We start from the raw sequence: 18,914 nt of genomic DNA, 5'->3' as shown, positions 1-18,914 counted from the left end.
ATTCACACACTGCCAAACACTGGCGGCCACCTATAACCACCAGAGGCAATGTGGGGTTCAGTGTCTTGCCCAAGGACACGTTGGCACATGGGCAGGTGGGGTGGGAGCCAAGCCTGGGACCTTCTGATTAGGGTTTGGCGCCTCTGCACCACAGCCTCCCCATAACCTCAAAATCTCGGTGTTTTGCATATTTCCTGTTGAATTACCGCTGTGAGGTGAGGCAGCCCAGACAGATTGACAGATTGTGCAATCCCATACGAACTGGGATGAGTGTGTGGCTTTGGCTTACTCAGCGTACATGTTCATAATTTAATGCTTTATTTAAGAGGAAACTAGGCATTGCAAATATCCCTTCATGTCCTCCTGTTCCTTTAATGGTTAATGTAGTTCACTGTCATTTCTTTAGTGTTTCGATCTGATATAAACCTGCACTAAAAAGACACAAGGTGAGACAAGCAGTAGCTCACCAGTTAGTGTATTTGTCTTCTGTTATTGCTAATAAAGTTTAATAGGAGTTTGGACCGCAGAAACTGTGGATTTAATCTCATTAAAAAATGTCTCAAAGTTGGACTTTCAATCAAAACGTGAAGTTGCAAATATTGGAGGACTAATGTCGTAACAACACATCTCCATTGAGACTTTTAAACTTAAATTTTACGTTAAGGTCGTGGAAATTCTGCCCAGAAGGAAAGGAGTGTGGATTTCCTTTAGAAGTAAAGGTTAAACCAGTGTGTGTGCTTACAGGAGAGAATGTGTATCAACTGACAGAGTCAGGGCATCACCTCCCCATCCCCTACATCTCTGCCTTGCTGCAGCCTGACTGTTGGAAATGAGGGAATCAGGGTGTAGTTTGTGTGGACCTCCTACTGACGTCTCATGGGCACTTACGTTTCAGACGCCCCCCCCCGTGCATGCAGCGTTTGTGCGCGGCGGGTAGCCAGAACTCACACCTTACTGACCCCTAGAGTGTCACGATCCAGCAGCATTGCATGGACGTCCTAAGCGTAACTTATCTTGGCAAATACCTTATGACACACTTACCACACACGACAATGGAACGTTCCGTTTTCATGACGTCTCTTAAGGTGGTCATACAAGCCTCAAGGTTAAGACACACCTGCGCTCTCCTTAAGATGCAGCCGCTCCTCTCTGCGACCCCCCATGCACCCGGACGACCCAAAAACCCATACGGGTGCGTGTGACTAAGGCATTAGTTCTCTCATCAATACTTTGTATCTGTGACTTAACAACCACGGATCAAACAGAAGGAAACGTGTTGTTTTTAGGTTTAGGCTTTTATCATTAAAGCTCCCTCAGTGCTGTGCTGGTCAAGGAGCTTCTTGAACAAATGCTGATCAAATATTGTTTTCAAAAACCTTAAACCCTATCCAGCATGACACAGAGGGGTTAGCTTACCTTTCACAGTGACCTTCGACTTGCAGAAGTCACTGCCAGAAGCATTGGTGGCTTTGCACAGGTAATCTCCTGCATCCGTCTCTGACACCGGTCTGAGCTCCAGTGAGGCAGTGCCACCAACAAACGTGATGATGGTGTTCTCGCCAGACGTCAGCTCCTTTCTGTCCTTCATCCACTGGATGGTTAAGGGAGGCGAGCCGCTCACACGGCATTGGAGGTTCAACGTTTCCCCCAGCGTCACAGTCAGGGGCTTCAGAGGAACGTCAAACTTGGGAGCCTGGGCAGTTTCTGAAAAATGAAAGCAGACAGCTGAAGACATTAAAACAGGCTCTTCTACAAGACTTTAGAGAAAAGTGCCACAAAAGTCTGAGAATGTGATACTTTTGTTATGTCCATGTTTCAGACAAAATAGAAATATGAACTGATTGTAACTTTGTTCTTGATAACTGGTGACTTCCCTCAAGCCTGGAAATGATCTGCAATTACAGTCACCTGTCTATTTCAATAGAGGAGACATCAAAAACCTGAACTGTTCCAGAAATTCCCCAATCTGCATCTTTAAAGGTTTGGAGAAAATGATGAACGAGCAGTTTGTAGTATATCTGGATCCCTGCAACATCCTAAATCCTATGCACTTTAGATCATCCCTGTTATTCTGAAAGCTGTGAATGAAATAGTAAATGCTGTTGAGCAGCTTCATTTATAGACCAAGGCATTCACTGTCGGTCATTCAATGTGAGGAAAGCTGCTGCTGGTCAAAACATCCCATCATGCACAGGTGAAAATAGTAAACAAAACAACAACTGACATGAGAAAAATAAAATAAAATTCAATTATTGTGCCAAAAAACATTAAAGTCACAGTGATTTGCAGTAAATATTAAGCAAAAGAATGCAGTGATTATTCAAATTTGGCTCTGTGCTGTGATGCTAAAAGGGTACAGCGGAGCAAAACGGCGGCTGGATGGCCCAGTTGGCTGCATGCAGGACTGGGACATGAGAAATCAGGGTTCATTTCCCAGGGGGCACAATGAGCTTCATCCAGTGTAGGTCCTTGGGCAAGACCCTTCCCGCTACTGCCTAACCCCCCCCCAGTCCCTACCAAAGTGGCAAACGACTGTTTAAGTCTGTTCCCACAGCACCGGTGCAGCCTGTGCTCCTGACAGCATTCACTCGCTCCCTTTCCCCCGTATCACTGGTTTTCTGCTGCAAGTGACTGAAATCTTTTACAAAAGGCACTTAAATTGAGCTCCTACAACCATCTCCTAAAGAAAACGGCGATAATCATGGGTGGTGATTAACACACTTGATTTTAAATTAGAGTCTGTCATATTTTTATGGATCATTTGCATAAGGAGTTGTGAATGTTTGGTTATTTTTGTGGTAAATTAGATGTTCTTCTCAATCCACATTCCTGATTAAATAAAGCAAAGAATTGGCAGCAACTGTTTGCCATATAAAGCATCCAAGAATCCGTGAAGCCCCTAACCTTTTGCTAAATGACATAAACCTGTCTTACCTGAAACTGAGAGGGAGACCTGACAGGAAGCTTTGCCTGCTTCGTTGGAAACCTGGCAGAGGTAAACTCCGCCGTCAGAGACAGAGGAGTTCTTGACCAAGAGTACGGCCATGTTATTCTTGAAGGTAATGTCATATTTCTCCGAAGTCTTAATCTCTCTGTTGTCCTTGCACCAAGTCACAGTCAGCGGTTGGGAGCCGGACACCCGACCCTCCATCTTCACCGTTTGACCCGATGAATCCGTCATTGACTCAGAAGGCTTCTTGGTGAAGTTTGGAGGAACTTTACGCTCTGGTTAGGAAGGACACATAGAGGGGATAATGTTAGACTGTAATATATACATTAAAAAAATCTTCTTTACAATGACACAAGGACTTTGACCAGCCAGTTCTACAGAAGATCAAATCTAAAGACATCCTGTAAAATAAATGCAAAAGAGGTGTACATCTAGATTCCAGTTTAATCTTCTTTTCATGCAAACAAAGGGAATTTGAACAGTTCCAGAATAATGAAACTAGGCTCTGGGACACTTCAGAGACTTCTTCTGAACCCAGCAGGCTCAAGCAAGAAACCGCAGCATTCCCTACTGATTGAGACGTGTAAGTCGTCCACATCTCTAACAGTAGAAATGATACAAAACCATCAAAAAAATCCCGGAGAGGTTTGGGAATTCTTTTAGCTTTTCAGGACACAGGAAAATTCCTCTCAGCTGAGGTGGCTCTGGCATCTGGCTGGATGCTTCCCTGGGAAGGTGTTGCAGACATGTCCCACCAGACAGAAACCCCAGGAAGATCTGGGACATGTTGGAGAGACCACGTCTTTCCACTGGCCTGGAACGCCTGCGAATCCCCTCAGAGGAACAGGACGAAGTGGCCAAGGAGAGGAAAGTCTGAGCATCGTTGCTTGGACTGCTGCTCAGTCCCAGATAAGTGGAATAAAATGGATGGATGGAAACTCTGGCGTGGTTTGAGCCACAACAGTGTTTCCAGTCTCATGTGTGACGGTCTGGAGTTTTGGCAGAAGCAAATGCTGAACTTAGCTTTGACAAAAAATGGCTTCATGTGAACCACCTAACACTGGGATCTGAGGGGATCAGCGGATTTTTGTCTGTGTGAAAACACAGACAGGAACATCGCCACACAACGGGTTTACAATTGAAACCTTTCTCTGATTCACATGTTGCCTCTCCTTCCAAGAACGGGAGCATTTAACACAAGATGGCAGGGTGCCAAAAGGTTACCCGTTTATGGGATGGGGCTGTTCAGACAACAGTTTTTGCAGGTCACAATGGGTTTGGATTAATCCTCACGTTGACTTTGTCCCTCTCTTTTTGCCCAGAACTTCTGCTAAACCTCAGAGTGTCTCTCCAGAGGAGTCAGTCAGATTGAAGCTGATCTTATGTTAAGATTTGTTTAGTAGGAGCTTTAATCTGCTTCTCCAATGGGAGAGACCCAGGTCTCTAAATAAATGGTTCAGAAATAATTTGCAGTCACTTTTCAAAAGGTGATGCTCCTACAATATAAATAGAGATGAAAGTAGAACCAATATCAAGAAGAGTTTCCATGAAAGACCGGCACCAAGTCATTCTTTCTCAGACATATGCATCAGTTGTTTCAAACACTGAGCGAAAAACAACATCTGCCAGTTCTTCGTCAGTGATTGGTCACTGTTGTTGGTGTATTGCAGACAGTGGCTTTAACCTGTGTTAAATGCAAGATGATCATTCAAAACATGCACAGGTTCTGACCGTGAGCACACATACCCTTAACCCCAAACAAGATTGTTTTCACCTAAAAACAAAAAAATCAATCAGCTGTGTTACAAACATAAACTCCTCAGGCTCTGAGACCCTCCTTGATCCCAACAGAACACAGACAGCAGAACATGAAATCACAAAAGAAGAGCCACAAACATGTGACAAACCTGACACTGTGAGCACGGCCGCACATCTCTGAGTCCCGGCTGTGTTTTGGACTTCACACACATATGTACCAGTGTCTGATAATTGAGCATTTTTCAAATGAAGCTCAGTGCTTTGGGCTTCGAAGGACATCCGGACATGCTCGTCTTCTCTGAGCTCACAACCATCTTTGATCCAGATGAATGTCATTGGATATGATCCAGACAAAACACACTTCATAGAGATCTCAGAGCCCACCATGCAGGATGTGTCCTCCAGACTCTGAACAAATGACGGTGGTTCTGGTAAGAGAAGACTATAGATGAGACCACAGTGTGCGGCACAACACCACAACGGGATCAACAGCCAGTGTGCAGAAAAGATAACAGCAAACCTCATGTAAGATACATATGTACATCACTGTCAAAGATTGACAAAAATCTATTTAAAAACACAAGTTTTTTTGTATTTATTTGGATGGCATGCGACATGTGACCATGCAAAAAACTGCTTTGACTAACCTTTCAAAGAAACCCGACAAGAACAAGACGTCTCCCCAACAGCATTCGTGATAACACACCGGTACGTGCCGGCATCCCTGACTTCACAGTTTGTAACATGAAGAGCCACTGTGTCTTTCTCAACAGTCACTTTGTGCCTCTTGCTGTTTGTAATCAGCTCCTCATTGAAGAAGAAAGTTACTTCAAAAGGAGCAGAACCTGAGAGGGTTCCTTCCAGGAGAATATCTGATCCTCTTACAAGCTCAGCTGATTTAAAAGGCATAATGAACACTGGCGGTTCTACAAAAGAAAATTGTAAAACAAATTCCATTGAAAAAACAAGTTTTAAAAGAGGTAAGGCTTTTGCTGGTTTGGTAGAACAGAACTATTTGAACAAAAGTGACATCAGCAGAAGGTATCTCTCTGTGGAGGCCCACTTTTTTGCTGTGCGAGTAAACTGAGGGGTTCCATCCAGAGAACAACAGCCCTGTTTGGTTTACTTTACACGTGGAGAGCTCTACTTGTGTTTTCATTTGTCTTACATTTTTATACTAATTGTTCCAGCTCCATTGTTAAGGCTGACGAGGTCACCTGCAGTTCCTACTACAAGGTTTCTTGCTGATTTAGGAAAGGATTTGTGCTTCAGAGGGATGTGGAGAATGACTTTGTTATTCATATTTAGGACTGAAAGTGTTGGATGTTTTCACAAGCTGGCCTAAACCAGTCACAACCCATGAAGAAACAAAAAGGAATCCCGTATGGATGGAACACATGTTCCAATTCTACCTGCTTTGTTTGCTCCTCAAGCTACGTTCACACTGGATGCGGCAACACCATAACCCTTGTGCTATCCTATGGGGTCCAGATGACCCGATCCTCACATTGACATGTTCTCCCTACCATGACAAAGGTGGATAAAGGTGGAGAGGATTTCATTTAATCCATGGACACCAGTGAAGATCACAAATCATTGAAGAAAAAAGGTCTAGTGGGTCTAGATGACCCAACTCCCAATGTTAAAGTGCCTAGGATAGCACAAGGGTTAAATAAACAGTCTATGTAAACGCCCCTAAACCTGCATTTCGCTGTTCAAAAGCCTCGTGTTTACGCATTGCTATGCAGGTTTTAAGGTCCATTCACGGACCGTACATAGAAACACCAGCCGTACTTTCAACAGCTAAACTTTGACCAATCATGGACTTGGATTTGATAGCAACCTTTTAAAGCACAGAAGTACCAACTGTTGTAAAAATGATCATAGAGGGGAAATGAATAATTACGTTGTTCCTGCCCGGCTGGAATTCTATAAAAACTTTGTCTTTCATTTATTAGAATAAAGATGTCACAGAAAAATCCTGGGGCAAAATTCACTACATTTGCACCGGTTTGACATTTTGTACCAATATTCTTACAACTGTAGGTGGCAAACATCTGCTAGTAAACAGTAGAGAAACACAACAAGAAGCCCCTCCTTGCCGCTCCTTGTGTGTCCGGTGTGAAAACCACAGGCTGAATGCGCATTCATAAAACCACGTCTAGGACGTTCTTGAACGTGGAACGCATGCCCCGTGTGAACGTAGCATCAGAGTTTAATCACAGGTACCAGCTGTGTTTTGGCCAAAAATGGACTTTAAAAGTCAGGGAAAACACAGATAACAGAGCAGACGGAAAGCAGTACAAACCTTTGATCGCTACAGAAGAGCTGCACTGGTCTCTGCCTGACTCGTTGATTGCCAAGCAGACAAACTCGCCACTGTCCTCTACACAACAGCTTGGAATCTCCAGAGCTGCCACTGAGCCGTCGAAGGACATTATGTTTCTGTCACTGGAAACGATTTCTGAGCCGTCTTTTAACCATGTAATGCGAATTTCAGGACTGCCCTGCACTTTACAGGACAGTTTCAGAGGCTGGCCAGTTTGCAGCACTCTGGAAGGCTCAAGCTTCATCACAAATGAAGGGGCTTCTGCAATTAACGGCCACATTTACAGTAAACGAGAGACAAGAAAAGGGAGAAAAGAGTTTTTCAGAAGAGTTCAACCACACCTTTTACAAAAAGGACTGCAGTGCAGTCCACCTTCCCAGCATCGTTGGAAACTTGACAGGTATATTTTCCAGAGTCACTGGGTTTGACTGAGTGGAGCTCCAGTGAGCTGGAAGAGGAATCTTTCTTGATGACACATTTTCCCCCTGTGAACAATTCCTTCTCTTCTCTGAACCATTTTACAACAATTGGAGTGGATCCAGTAAAAGCAGATTTCATCACAACGTTCGATCCCTGTAAGACATCCTGGGACTCGTGTTTCACTGTAAAGCCTGGAGGTTCTGCATTAACAAAAACACATCATTCATGTTGACAGCAAATTGAGCAGAAGCGGTAATGTTTCTGCTTCATCTGCAGGACGTCACTTCCTCAGACCTTTCACAAGCACAGAACCACTGGTTTCCTCCGTTCCAGCGGGGTTTGTAGCTCGACAGATATACTCTCCTCCATCACTTTGAGCTAGGCCTCTAATCCTCAGTGAGGCTGTACTTTCACAGAAATCCAGCTCATATTTCTCATCATTGTGGAGTTCCTTTAGGTTCTTGAACCAAGATACAGCCAGAGGCTCAGACCCAGCAACTCGACACTCCAAAGTTACACTGCTGTCAATGTTGGCATGTATTTCCTTTAGAGGTTTGGTGAAAACTGGTGCAACAGCCCGATCTGTGTTGAAATGATTAAAAAGAAAATACAACTAGCCATTGTTAAATCCCTCATTTGGCGCCAAGGATATATGTGTGGGCAGAAACTAACCTATAACAGTGACTGAGCTTGTGCACTTGTCTTGTCCCACTTTGTTGGATACCACCATCGTGTAGTCTCCGGTATCTCCTTGTTCGGAGGTGAGAATTTTAAGAAGAGCACTGTGCTCCTTTAATTTGACTTTGTATTTATGACCACTGATGATCTCCTTTCCATCTTTGAACCATTTTACGCTGAGCTCAGGGCTTCCAGTAATCGTGTTTTCCAGTGTGGCTGAATTGCCTGCAGTCACACTGATGGATGCTGCTTTTTCTAAGATCGCAGCAGGTTCTAAAAACAGAAGAAGCTTTAGAGTTGACCTAACTGTTACTGTACGAGAACAAATAATTGTTGATATGTTAAGCAAAACAGTGTTCTAACCTTGAATGGTTAGGACTGCTTCACATTTCTGTTGTCCTGCCTCATTTATAGCAAGGCAAGTGTATCGGCCACTGTGCTTTATTTCCACAGAGGGGAAGGAAATGCTGGCAATATTATCCTCAAATGTCATTTTGATGTTTGGATCCTCTTCCCTGATCAGTTCAGAGTCCTTGATCCATTTGATGGAAATAGGAGCTGAGCCCTTTACAGTTCCCTGTAATTTTACTGCTTTTCCCAAAACTACTGTAGCACTCTCAATCCTCTTGGAGAAAGTTGGTGGTTCTGAAATAACAAAACGGCAATGCCAACATGAGGACTGCCAAACCATTTAAACCTAACAGTTGTAATTGTCATTGTTTACAGCATGACTGACCTTTCTGTCTAACCACAGACTTTGAGGTCATTGACCCAACATCGTTTGCTATGGTACATTCATATTCACCAGCATCAACGCTTTCAAAGGGATGAATCTCCAGTGAGCTCAGAAAACCCTGAGAAATGATTCTGTACTTTTTATCACTAGTCAGGGGTTTCTTGTTCTTTTTCCAAGTAACTTTAAATGGTTCAGAGCCTCCAAACTCACAGTCCAGCACAGCAACCAGACCTCTGACTGCTTCCACGGAGGCTAAATCCTTTCTGAAGTATGGAGGTTCTGATGGAGAACACAGTTTTGATACCAACTTATTATCTTAAAAAATGATAAGTGTGTGTGTGGTTTTAAAGACAACTGTCTAATTCGCACACCTTTCACAACTGCCTTTGTACTGCAACTCTCGTATCCACAATTATTGAGAACCTCACAGCTGTAGTTTCCACTGTCACTGAACGTGACATCCCGTATCTCAAGAGCAGCGATGCCATCCTTTAAACTGATGGCATATCTGTCCCCAGCATGCAGCACGCTGTTGTTGTAGAGCCAGTTGGTGCGAAGCTCAGGGGATCCTCGGACACTGCACTGCAACTGCACATTGCTGCCTTGCTTCCAGACTGTAACGGACTCCAGCCTTTTTGCAAAGCCTGGTGGTTCTGGAGAAGGGCATTGTGAGTAAGAGCTGTTAGGGGTGTCACTGCTTTTCAAAAGCAGCCTACTCAGTTACAGAGATATGGTTCAAAACTCCAGAGTGACATTCCATTTCAATCTCAGTGGTGATTTACGGTTTGATGATGAAAATCTGAAGAAAGACTCAAAGAAAGACTCAAACAGCCTCTTACCTTGCACCTGTACCTCAGACGAGCAAGTTGAACTTCCAGCCTCATTTTTGACCGTACACTTGTAAGTTCCACAGTCTTTTAGTGTACTTTTTAGAATATCAAGACTAACTGTCTTCTTTTCAAATGACAGTTTACAATCTGGAGACTGGTGGATTTTTTTACCGTCTCTGGTCCAGTTGACAATCACTCCAGTGTCCTCATCAACCTGGCACTCTAGGTGCAGAGGAGCTCCAATCACAAGGGCAACTGGACACATGGGCTTTACAAAGTTGGGCTTTTCTATAACCCGTAGCTCCATGCTGCACTCTGCCATCCCAACACTGTTTGACACTCGGCACACATAGAGCCCTTGATCTGTGGCCCCAACGTTGCTGATCTCAAGAGTGTGCTCATTGTTTTCACAAGAGAAGTGGTAGTGTTCTGGCACTTCTGGCAAAGACTGGTCGCCTTTGAGCCAAACAACATTTAGAGGAGTAGATCCTCCTATTGCACACTGTATCAGTGCCTTCTTTCCAACATACACAGCCTGGGATTCAGGCTTACTTAAGAAAACAGGTGGGAGATGCTCTACAAGGATTAAGAAAGAACAAAACAACTCATTAGTGGTAACATGCTTCACTTTGGATGACCGCCTTAGGCAACAGCTGCTGTTTAGAAAAAAAATGAAGCCAACTGTATGACAACAGGAAGGCAAATACAAAATCTACGGAGCAAAGATGTTTGCAACAATAGCAGTGTATTCTGTCATTATGACTTTGAAGCAGTGACAAACACAGATGGGTGTTTTCTTACCGGTCACGGTGAGTGAGGCAGAGCATTTGTCACTGCCATGCTGGTTGGATGCCTCACAGCTGTATTCACCACTGTCCTCTTGGGTTGGGCTCAGAAGTTCCAGAGACGAAGCTGTGAATCGGCTGATAATCCTACATTTGTCACTTGCTTTGATGGAGTGTCCATCTTTGGACCACTTGAAGCTCACATTCGGAGCAAACTCGGTTTCACATTCAAACCTGGCAGTGCTGCCAGCGTTGACCTCCAGGGGAACCACTCTGTCTTTGAAAACAGGTTTAACTGTGGAAGAAAATGGCAGAAAATAAGTCAAAGTAAACAAATACTAACTCAAAAAGTAGTGCTTGTTTTTGAAAGTGGAGATGCAACAATGCTGTGAGAGATGACTCAGACACACTCATCCTTTGGGGACTGTGGGGGAGGATATGTATTAGTGCGTAGATGTGATCAACATGGTTCTGTAACAAAGGAAGGATGGACAGTACACAAGCAAAGAAGGGAGCAACAACTAGGATTGATGGGTGTTTAAAGACATGAAGTGGAAGATGATGGCTGGGAAAGAGGGGCATAGAAATAAGACCATCATATTTGTGGAGTCATTAAGGCTAGTTTGAAGTGAAAGACAGAACCGTTTCAGTTTCACTATGGTGTGAAGTTAGTTGTCGATATCAAAGAAGCAGCCATCATCAAACCTCTTGAGATCACAGTGAGCCTAGAGGATGTCGTGGTCCTGCCAACGTCATTCACAGCCTCACAGACATATTGTCCTTCGTGCTTCTCCTTGGCAACCGTGTTGATAGCTAATGTGTAAGTGTCGTGGTGTTTGGAACACATGAACTCTGTGCCAGATTTGACTAACTGTCCGTTGAAATACCACAAAACCTTGGTAACATTCTTAATAGTAGCAGTAAAGAGAGTGTTGCTGTTTTCCTCAGCACAAATGTCCTTCAGAGAATTAACAACCAAAGGGGAATCAGTTGTAATGCTAATGGATTCGCTATCCATGACTATCTCTGAAAGGCACTTCTCCCTGGTTTCTCTATGGGTAGACCTGTCCATATGCTGGCCTTCAGCTGCTGTCCAGTGTCTCTTTGGGCTTTCTGTTTTCAAGTTTTCTTGCCTGGACTCATTGATCTCAGATTTATTCTGCACAATTGCATTATGAAAAGAAGCCAAGGCCTCAGTTTTGACCTTTGCAAAATTAGGTGCATCTGGAGGAAACCCAACTACGTTCTCCATCAGCAACACATCGCCCACCAGAGAGGACAGCTTCTTTGTGGACGGTGCAGAGCTGATCTGTGCTTTTTGAAGCATCTCTTTCTGAAGGATGGTTGCCTGTTCTGGTGTGAAGCTCTGCTGCTCCTTGAAAACCATCGCATGCAGAGCCAGCTGGAGTTCAGACTTCATGTCGGCAATCTGGTGGCAATCTCCTTGAAAAAACAGCGTAATATCCAGGGGTACACCCGGTGATGTGATCACATAAGCACATGAGAACTGTGTGGGCTCTCTCAGAGTCTTGACCTCATGAATTTCCACTGATTCCAATCGTTGTACAGCGTCAGACAGTAAGATCAGGTGGTCAGACGCAAGAGCTGACTGAAGGGCATCTCGAAGGTGATGTTGTACGCTCAGAGTGACGGTGGTTGGAAGGTCAATGACAAAGCTGAGCTCTTTAGGTAGAGTCTGAGCGTCTTTAGACTCATGGACAAACATGGCCTCTTTAGATTGATTATTCATGCTAACAGTGGAGCTCTCGGGTTCATAAAACACTGTTGCCTGGTCTCCCAACATAACTTGCTTTTCTTCCAGCAACACTGACTGATATATTGATTGTCCCTCCTTGATATGGAGAGCAAAATCCTGCTCGGCTCCCTTCAGAATTTCGCAGCTTTCAGTAGCCACTGCATTCTCTCTAATAAAAACAGAGTTTTTAGAGATGTCGGGTTCAGTTCTTGATTCAGGCTCAAACCTTTCCTCACTATCAAGGCTAGTGGTATGAGCCTCTTCAACAATCTGAGTGTCTGTGATGTTTAAAGAATGCCTAATGTTTTGGTAATCTTCCTTCTCCAATAATGCTCGCTGTTGCGCCAGGTTGGCGACCAAAGGAGTTTCTTTTGGCAGCTGCAGGACCTGCGAGGATACAGGCAGCATGCTAAGAAGCCTAGACTCTACGTGACACTGTGGTTTCACCCCCACCATAGACAGATCTAAATTTTTGCAGAAGTCAGCAGTAATCTCCTGTCTCACCTCTGAAGGTGCTGCAAAGCTTAGCACCTTCTCTTGTTTTCGGAATGCTTTTTGCTCTTCAGATCGTGTGTCTGTAAGTTGGCCTTCCATTGACAAAATTGGGGAGGAATGGACTGACTGAACGTGTTTTGACCGTTGTTGCTCCTTTGTTGGCTGAAAAGAGGTTGCCTCTGTTTCTGCAGAAAACTGTAAAGTTGTCTCAGAAACAACAGCCATCTGCTCCTCTTGAGTCACTAGATGCAGCAAAGGCAGGTTCCTCCTGACTTTGGCCTGCTCCATAAGGAGGTCTTTGCGGCTAAGCTGCCCTTCAGACTGTAAAACATTCTGATCACAGATGACCTGTAAATGTAAAAATGATTTCCCCTCATGCTGACGCTTCAGAGACACAGGGGATCCACTAAAAGGTACCTCTCCAGTCTGTTCTGTCTGGAACTTGTATACCTCTTTAGTAGTAATAGCCGACTGGCACACTCTTTGTCTGCAGGGCCTGATGCTTTCATGCTCTTGCCTTTGTATTTCCAATTGGTTCTCTTTATGCAAAGCCAATTGGGATTCACTCACAGGTGCTACCACTGCCTTGGGTTGTTCTCTCCCAATGAAGGACTGGTTGGCTGCGTCTGATGCCAGCAGTGGCTCAGAGTGAGCTTCTAGGAGCAGCGGTTGGCCCACTGACTGAGCCAAGTACAAAGCCTTGAAATCCTTAGTGGCCCTAACCTTCCTGTCCTGTTGGGCTCTGTATGTGCTGCCCAACATTGTACCAAGAGTACAAAAAGTTGATTCTTCTTGGTTACCACTAGTGAGCTGTAGAGGCTCAGGCAGGACCTGTATGAGCTCTGAGAAGTCACCAGTGAACGGCGTGTCTCTCACTGTCATCAGAGGAAGGACCTCCTCTGATGTAGCTAGCATGAGCTTAGACGGCTGCTCAACGGCAAGCTCCGGTTTTAAGACCTCAGGGCTGAACATTTGTAGAGAGGGTTGCTCAATGACATTCTGCTTCTTTACTGAAGGCAGAAGCATTTCCATTTGAAGGTGCTCTGTTGGAACTGCTGAGACCTTAAGTGGAGGAGCTGGAGTACAGGAAACCCTCTCCTTTAGTTCATGTGACTGCAGAACCGCTGCCTGGTGAGTGTGCTGCTCTCGTTTAGGGGCGGCAGTAAAAACCTCAACCTCTCTGAGAGGTACCACTTCCTCACTTGGAATAATTTGCCTATCTTCCGTACTTATTGTGTAGATCATCTGACCTGACTGGGTTCTTTCCAGACGAGATCTGCATTCCATGTCATCTTCACACATGGTCATCTTCAGACGTTTCATTTTTTGAACGGATTTGTGTTCATCCCCAGCGACTACAAGCAAATCTGCCGTACAGCAGTCTTCTCCATACTGGTTGAAAGCCTTACAGGTGTAAACGCCACTGTGCTCCAGTTTAACATTCTTCATGTGAATGAAGCCTGAGCCATCTGGGTTGTTTATTATGACACAAAACTCATTGGGTTGGATATGGAAGCTGCCTTTAAGCCACTGAATATCAGGAAGCGGCTGCCCCGTCACCACATACCTGAAGAAACACTGGCCTCCCTGTGGCACTTCAGAAGACTCAATAGCTTTTGTGAATTTAGGGGGTTTGTCATGGGGGGTCAGGTCAACCTCTCTACCTCTTTCTGGCTCTTTCAGTTGAACTAGCAGATGAGAAGAGCAGGTTGACTGGCCAAACGGGTTGCTGACTGAACAGAAGTACTCTCCTTCATGCTCTGTTTGAGTTTTGTTAATCACTAAACTATAGTTCTCTAATTCATGAATGAAATGATATTCAGATGAACTTGCTATTCTCTGACCATTGTGGAACCACTGAATGGAGGCTTCTGGGAAACTAGACACTCTGACGGTAAATACAACAGTTTCTCCAACAGTCACGGCCACTGGTGAAAGTGTACTGAGGAAAACGGGCTTCTCTGCTTTCCTTCCCAAAATGCGGGATACGCTTTTGGTTTCTGGTTTGAGTTCATGTGTTCTGGTTTTATCTGTTAATGTCAATGACTCCTGGATTTCCTCTTCGTCTGTCAAGCTAGAGAAGGCTGAGTGAAACAACAACAATATGAAGTGAGACAAACATTTCTGGTCTGAAAGGAATAAATGCATCTAGACTTTTTCATGTACAATTCAGTTGCAGTAATAATAATAAAAACAATTTCAAAACAAAATATGAATACATTGAATTAATTTAACCCCTTTTCATAAAAATACATTATTATAGAAACCTAAGTCCTCAGGAACACATACTAATATGGCTCAGAGTTTTTTGAAAAGGGAAAAAAGGACAATACTGTTTAGTTTAGGACAGTTTTGTATAAAACTACCACAGCCTTTAGCTGAAAGGTTCATTTACTGACTGACAGTCCTCAAATTCCTGCAGTTTCTAAAGCAGGGAAAGTGGTAAAAATCCTTTTGATTTAAAGGGCCTATACTATGCAAAATCAACCTTTTGAAATTTTAAGGATATTATAATGTTCATTCTTCATTATAAACACCCCCAAAGTGGTATTTTGATCCGTTCACGCATTTCTGAGCAGTTCACTTAAAAACCTCCTCTGTAAGCCCAGCCCCTCCCAATCAACAAATCGAGTAGGTTCTCACATTGTGACATCACCAAGTGAGGAACAGCCCCTTCCAGGAAGAATCTGCGCTGCCAGCCCCGCCCCCATGCTAACACACACACACACTTTCTCCGTGGAGCTAGCGGTGATTGGCTAAACTCTTTCATTTTCCACGCACAATATACACATCCATCTTTGCAAAAGTTCGGACATTGTTTGTTTTTGTGGGCGAAACGCAGGCACGCTGCTGAGGCCGACGCTAGGTTGATGTCATGAAATGGGCGACACCCACAAGGAGCGAAAGGCGGAGCGTCAGAGATCGAGTCTGTGAAAATGAGCTGCGAAAATGACTCATATTTCATTTAAAAATGGTTCTTTAGTGTTCCAAAGGTAACATAATATCCTATATATGCATACAGTGTATCCTGAAAGGCTTAAGAATAGCATGATACAGGCCCTTTAAGTAATTTATGTTAGTGTAGCTGTGTCCCACACACTTTATCAACAAAACATTTGAAGACAGACACAACAATGACATACGGCCAAGTTCCTGAAAGGTGCTGTAGCAAAAGTAAAATCCCATTTATAGCCAATAATTATTATTAAAGCAGCACCAGTCACAGATAATCTATGGTCCCACATGTCAAAAATGTCAGTGGGCCAAGTGTTCACAGTATTATGTAAGATTTATGTTAACGACTAGTGAAACAAAAATGTCACATAAGAGAAAAGTCACCAAACCATTTGCAACACACAGCTGGGCCTCAAATATTTCTTCAGTGTCTACATGCTTTTCTAATCTAAATATGATGGGCACACACCACATGTTCTAATGTAAAAGGACAGTGACTAAAGCATTCATTGTAAATGGTAGGAATTCTGATGACGGTCCATCCAGTTCGTCCACATGTGTAAGCATTTGAATCTGTCAGGTTTTCCTGAAACTTCTGCGGCTTTAGCTCTAAAATCAATCATCAGAAGTCTACACTTTTCTTTCCTTCATTAGGAAACTCTTACAAACAGAGTTTGTGCATCATCGTTCCCTGTTAAAGCTGCATTTACCTTGAACTTGCTCCTGAATGGCGGGCTCCTTTTTCACTGCAGTTACTGGAAAAACACAGATGTTGCAAAGTTAAATTGGAACACTCACAACCAGGATTTAAGCACCAAACAGCTACAAATAAACAACAGACCATGCATCCACAGTACACGTTTGGTTTATTCCTTTATTCTACTGGTGTGCAGCTTTTGGTAAAGCCTATGGATTCTGTTCTCCGTCTTCAATGTTTTAGTCTATAAAACTGAGCAGCCCCTTTTCAACACAATCAAAACTTTGCAGTCAACCTGGGAAGATGATGGTCATTTTTAAGAATAGCGGTGTGTGGGTCTCACAAAGTCTGAAGAAGGAGGACCAAAAGCATGCAGATGCCAACCTTTCATCAGTCTGCTGCACTCAGCGTTTGGAACTGAGCTTACAGCTTTGCAAGAGTAAGAGCCCATTTCTCCAGTCTGTGCATTGTAAGCGTTTTTGAAGCACAGGGGCCCATCATGCTTTGAGGAGTACAAGTCAGAACCTTTACTGTTCAAATGTCGGAAAAGCCAAATGTCAAGCAGAGTGGGAAGCTGTATCATGGCCCTGTACTGAGCTTCACTGGGTCCGTTGGTGGTCTGCAGGTCCGGAGGGAGTTTGATCAAGATTTCAGGGCTAGTAAACAGGTTCAGATCCCCTTCATAAGGGATGGTGTCTGGGAAACACAGGAGGCTGATAAGATTGTAAGGTCCCTGGGAAGATTCAGGCAGTGGTCCCACTTGTTTCCTCGACTCCTGCTTGTCTTGGTCAGAGGGATCTCTGGGAGCATTCCTGTCTGCCTCAGACACTTTAACCACAGAATCTGTAAGGATGTTCATCTCTGCTTTGAGATTTCCTTCTTTAGCTGGGTAAGAATAAAGTTAGGGAGAGTAGTTAGAGGTAACAAAGTAAAAAAGCGACACCTCTAAAGCTAAAGGGTTAGTGGGAGGAATTGTGAGATTAGCAAAGCAAAAAAACAAAAAATAACTGAATTATAAAACGGTTATTCCATTACGGGCTTGCACGTTACAGACCAAAGGGAACATTTAAATCATAAGAGATCTAAAAAGCAAGAAAGAGCAGATGAAGAGGTGAGCTGGAGTTGATTAAGAAGCAAATAAGATGAAGCACCTTGAACAGTGAGCTGGGCAGAGGAGCTGTCCTGACCATGTGGGTTTGTGGCTATGCAGCAGTACTTTCCCTGGTCTGCCACACTAACACTGTGGATGACGAGGGACAACAAGCCCCCACTCTGAGAGCTCCTCACCCGCTCTGTGTCCACCAGGTTTTGCCCGTCATGATCCCATGCCACCCCCGTGAATGGGTGCCCATTGAACAAGCAGCTGAACTTGGCCATCTCGCCACTTTTCACTGTGATGTCACTCATTTCCTTCAAGAGCTTGGGGCCGGCGGAAAGCCGAAAATCAGAGTTGCTATGAAAACTTGTCTCCACGGAGTTTACGCTCTCCTCGTGAAAATCCAGGGTTCTCCATGATGTGGAGGAAGTCTCAGAGAGCCCCCCAGTGAAGTCAACACTGTGGGAGGTTTGCCCCACCGTCAGAGAGCTGAAACTCTCCCTGTGAGCCTCAACTCTCTGAATTAGCTTAGCCTCGGCCCCGCTGCTCGACAAACTAGCTAAGGTGTTTTCATCTGGGCAACAGGAAAGAATAACAGAGTTAGGGAAACATATTATCATCTGGTGACTTCTGTAGTTTATGTGTAACACTTTGTTTGTCAAAAGTGCACTTGGTTTTTAAAAATCAGCCAGGAAGTTGATAGTGATTGATGTCTGGAGTCATTCATGCTCGACCAGAATGAGAGTTGAAAACAACAATCCAAAAAGAAGAAAAAGAGAACACGGAGTCACTTCAGTGCCCGTGGAAAAGAGAATCCAGCAGCTTGAGCTCATGCTGCAGGAGTCCAGGAAGATTTTTTTTTAAAAAAAGAGCCGTATAGGTGGAAAAAAGAGGAGGAGGCCATGCAGTGGAACAGAAAGACCTGCAGGATGGTGCTGACAGTGATGATTAAAACATGTCTGAGCGGCTCCCAGACTGATGGGAAAAGCAACCAGCAAACACACATCATGAAAAAAATGACAGAGAGACAGATGTACAGCGACATGAAGCCACTGAGGACACCATCAGAAGAAGCTTTAGCAGTTCTGTCAGGCACCAGCACCACAAACAAACCAAAGCCTGAAAGGTCAGGTGGAGGTCAGGAAACGTACACATGCCGTGTGATCATACATGCGTCATGGTGGATGTGTGGCATGCTGGCTACATTTGGCTGCAGTTTACATTTTGATGTTGAAACAGTCCAAATAATAAAGCTAAGCTTTGATGACATGAAGACTAACCTGTTGACTCTGTTAAGTCCTTCTTGACTTTGCAAAAGGTCCCCATGCTAAGCATGGTTTCTAAAGATGACAGCTGGTATAAAGAAACGTTTGGACCTGGAATCTTTTGTAGCTTATGTTGCTGTCTGATGTTTAAATATCTGAGCGCA

The 18,914-nt window shown here is 44.1% G+C and overlaps 1 protein-coding gene across 1 annotated transcript in view; it reads right to left on the bottom strand.

Annotated features, from left to right (window-relative positions):
• The window catches only part of LOC101159719 (titin), a 171,803-nt gene that overhangs the window by 119,140 nt on the left and 33,749 nt on the right, over positions 1 to 18,914 (bottom strand). Inside the window, exons 39-55 of the mRNA XM_023950735.1 lie at positions 17,541 to 18,059; positions 16,774 to 17,274; positions 16,403 to 16,447; positions 11,192 to 14,821; positions 10,503 to 10,781; positions 9,711 to 10,277; positions 9,243 to 9,524; positions 8,872 to 9,150; positions 8,499 to 8,780; positions 8,130 to 8,408; positions 7,752 to 8,039; positions 7,379 to 7,657; positions 7,017 to 7,298; positions 5,356 to 5,634; positions 4,858 to 5,136; positions 2,935 to 3,225; positions 1,417 to 1,704 (exon numbers count right to left, since the gene is read on the bottom strand). Of these exons, the coding sequence (XP_023806503.1) occupies positions 1,417 to 1,704; positions 2,935 to 3,225; positions 4,858 to 5,136; positions 5,356 to 5,634; positions 7,017 to 7,298; positions 7,379 to 7,657; positions 7,752 to 8,039; positions 8,130 to 8,408; positions 8,499 to 8,780; positions 8,872 to 9,150; positions 9,243 to 9,524; positions 9,711 to 10,277; positions 10,503 to 10,781; positions 11,192 to 14,821; positions 16,403 to 16,447; positions 16,774 to 17,274; positions 17,541 to 18,059 (8,649 nt within the window). The remainder of the gene's footprint in view (positions 1 to 1,416; positions 1,705 to 2,934; positions 3,226 to 4,857; positions 5,137 to 5,355; positions 5,635 to 7,016; positions 7,299 to 7,378; positions 7,658 to 7,751; positions 8,040 to 8,129; positions 8,409 to 8,498; positions 8,781 to 8,871; positions 9,151 to 9,242; positions 9,525 to 9,710; positions 10,278 to 10,502; positions 10,782 to 11,191; positions 14,822 to 16,402; positions 16,448 to 16,773; positions 17,275 to 17,540; positions 18,060 to 18,914) is intronic.

Source organism: Oryzias latipes, chromosome 21 (assembly GCF_002234675.1).
Source record: "Oryzias latipes chromosome 21, ASM223467v1".
Lineage (NCBI taxonomy): Eukaryota > Metazoa > Chordata > Actinopteri > Beloniformes > Adrianichthyidae > Oryzias > Oryzias latipes.
This window is presented reverse-complemented; position numbering and strand designations above follow the sequence as displayed.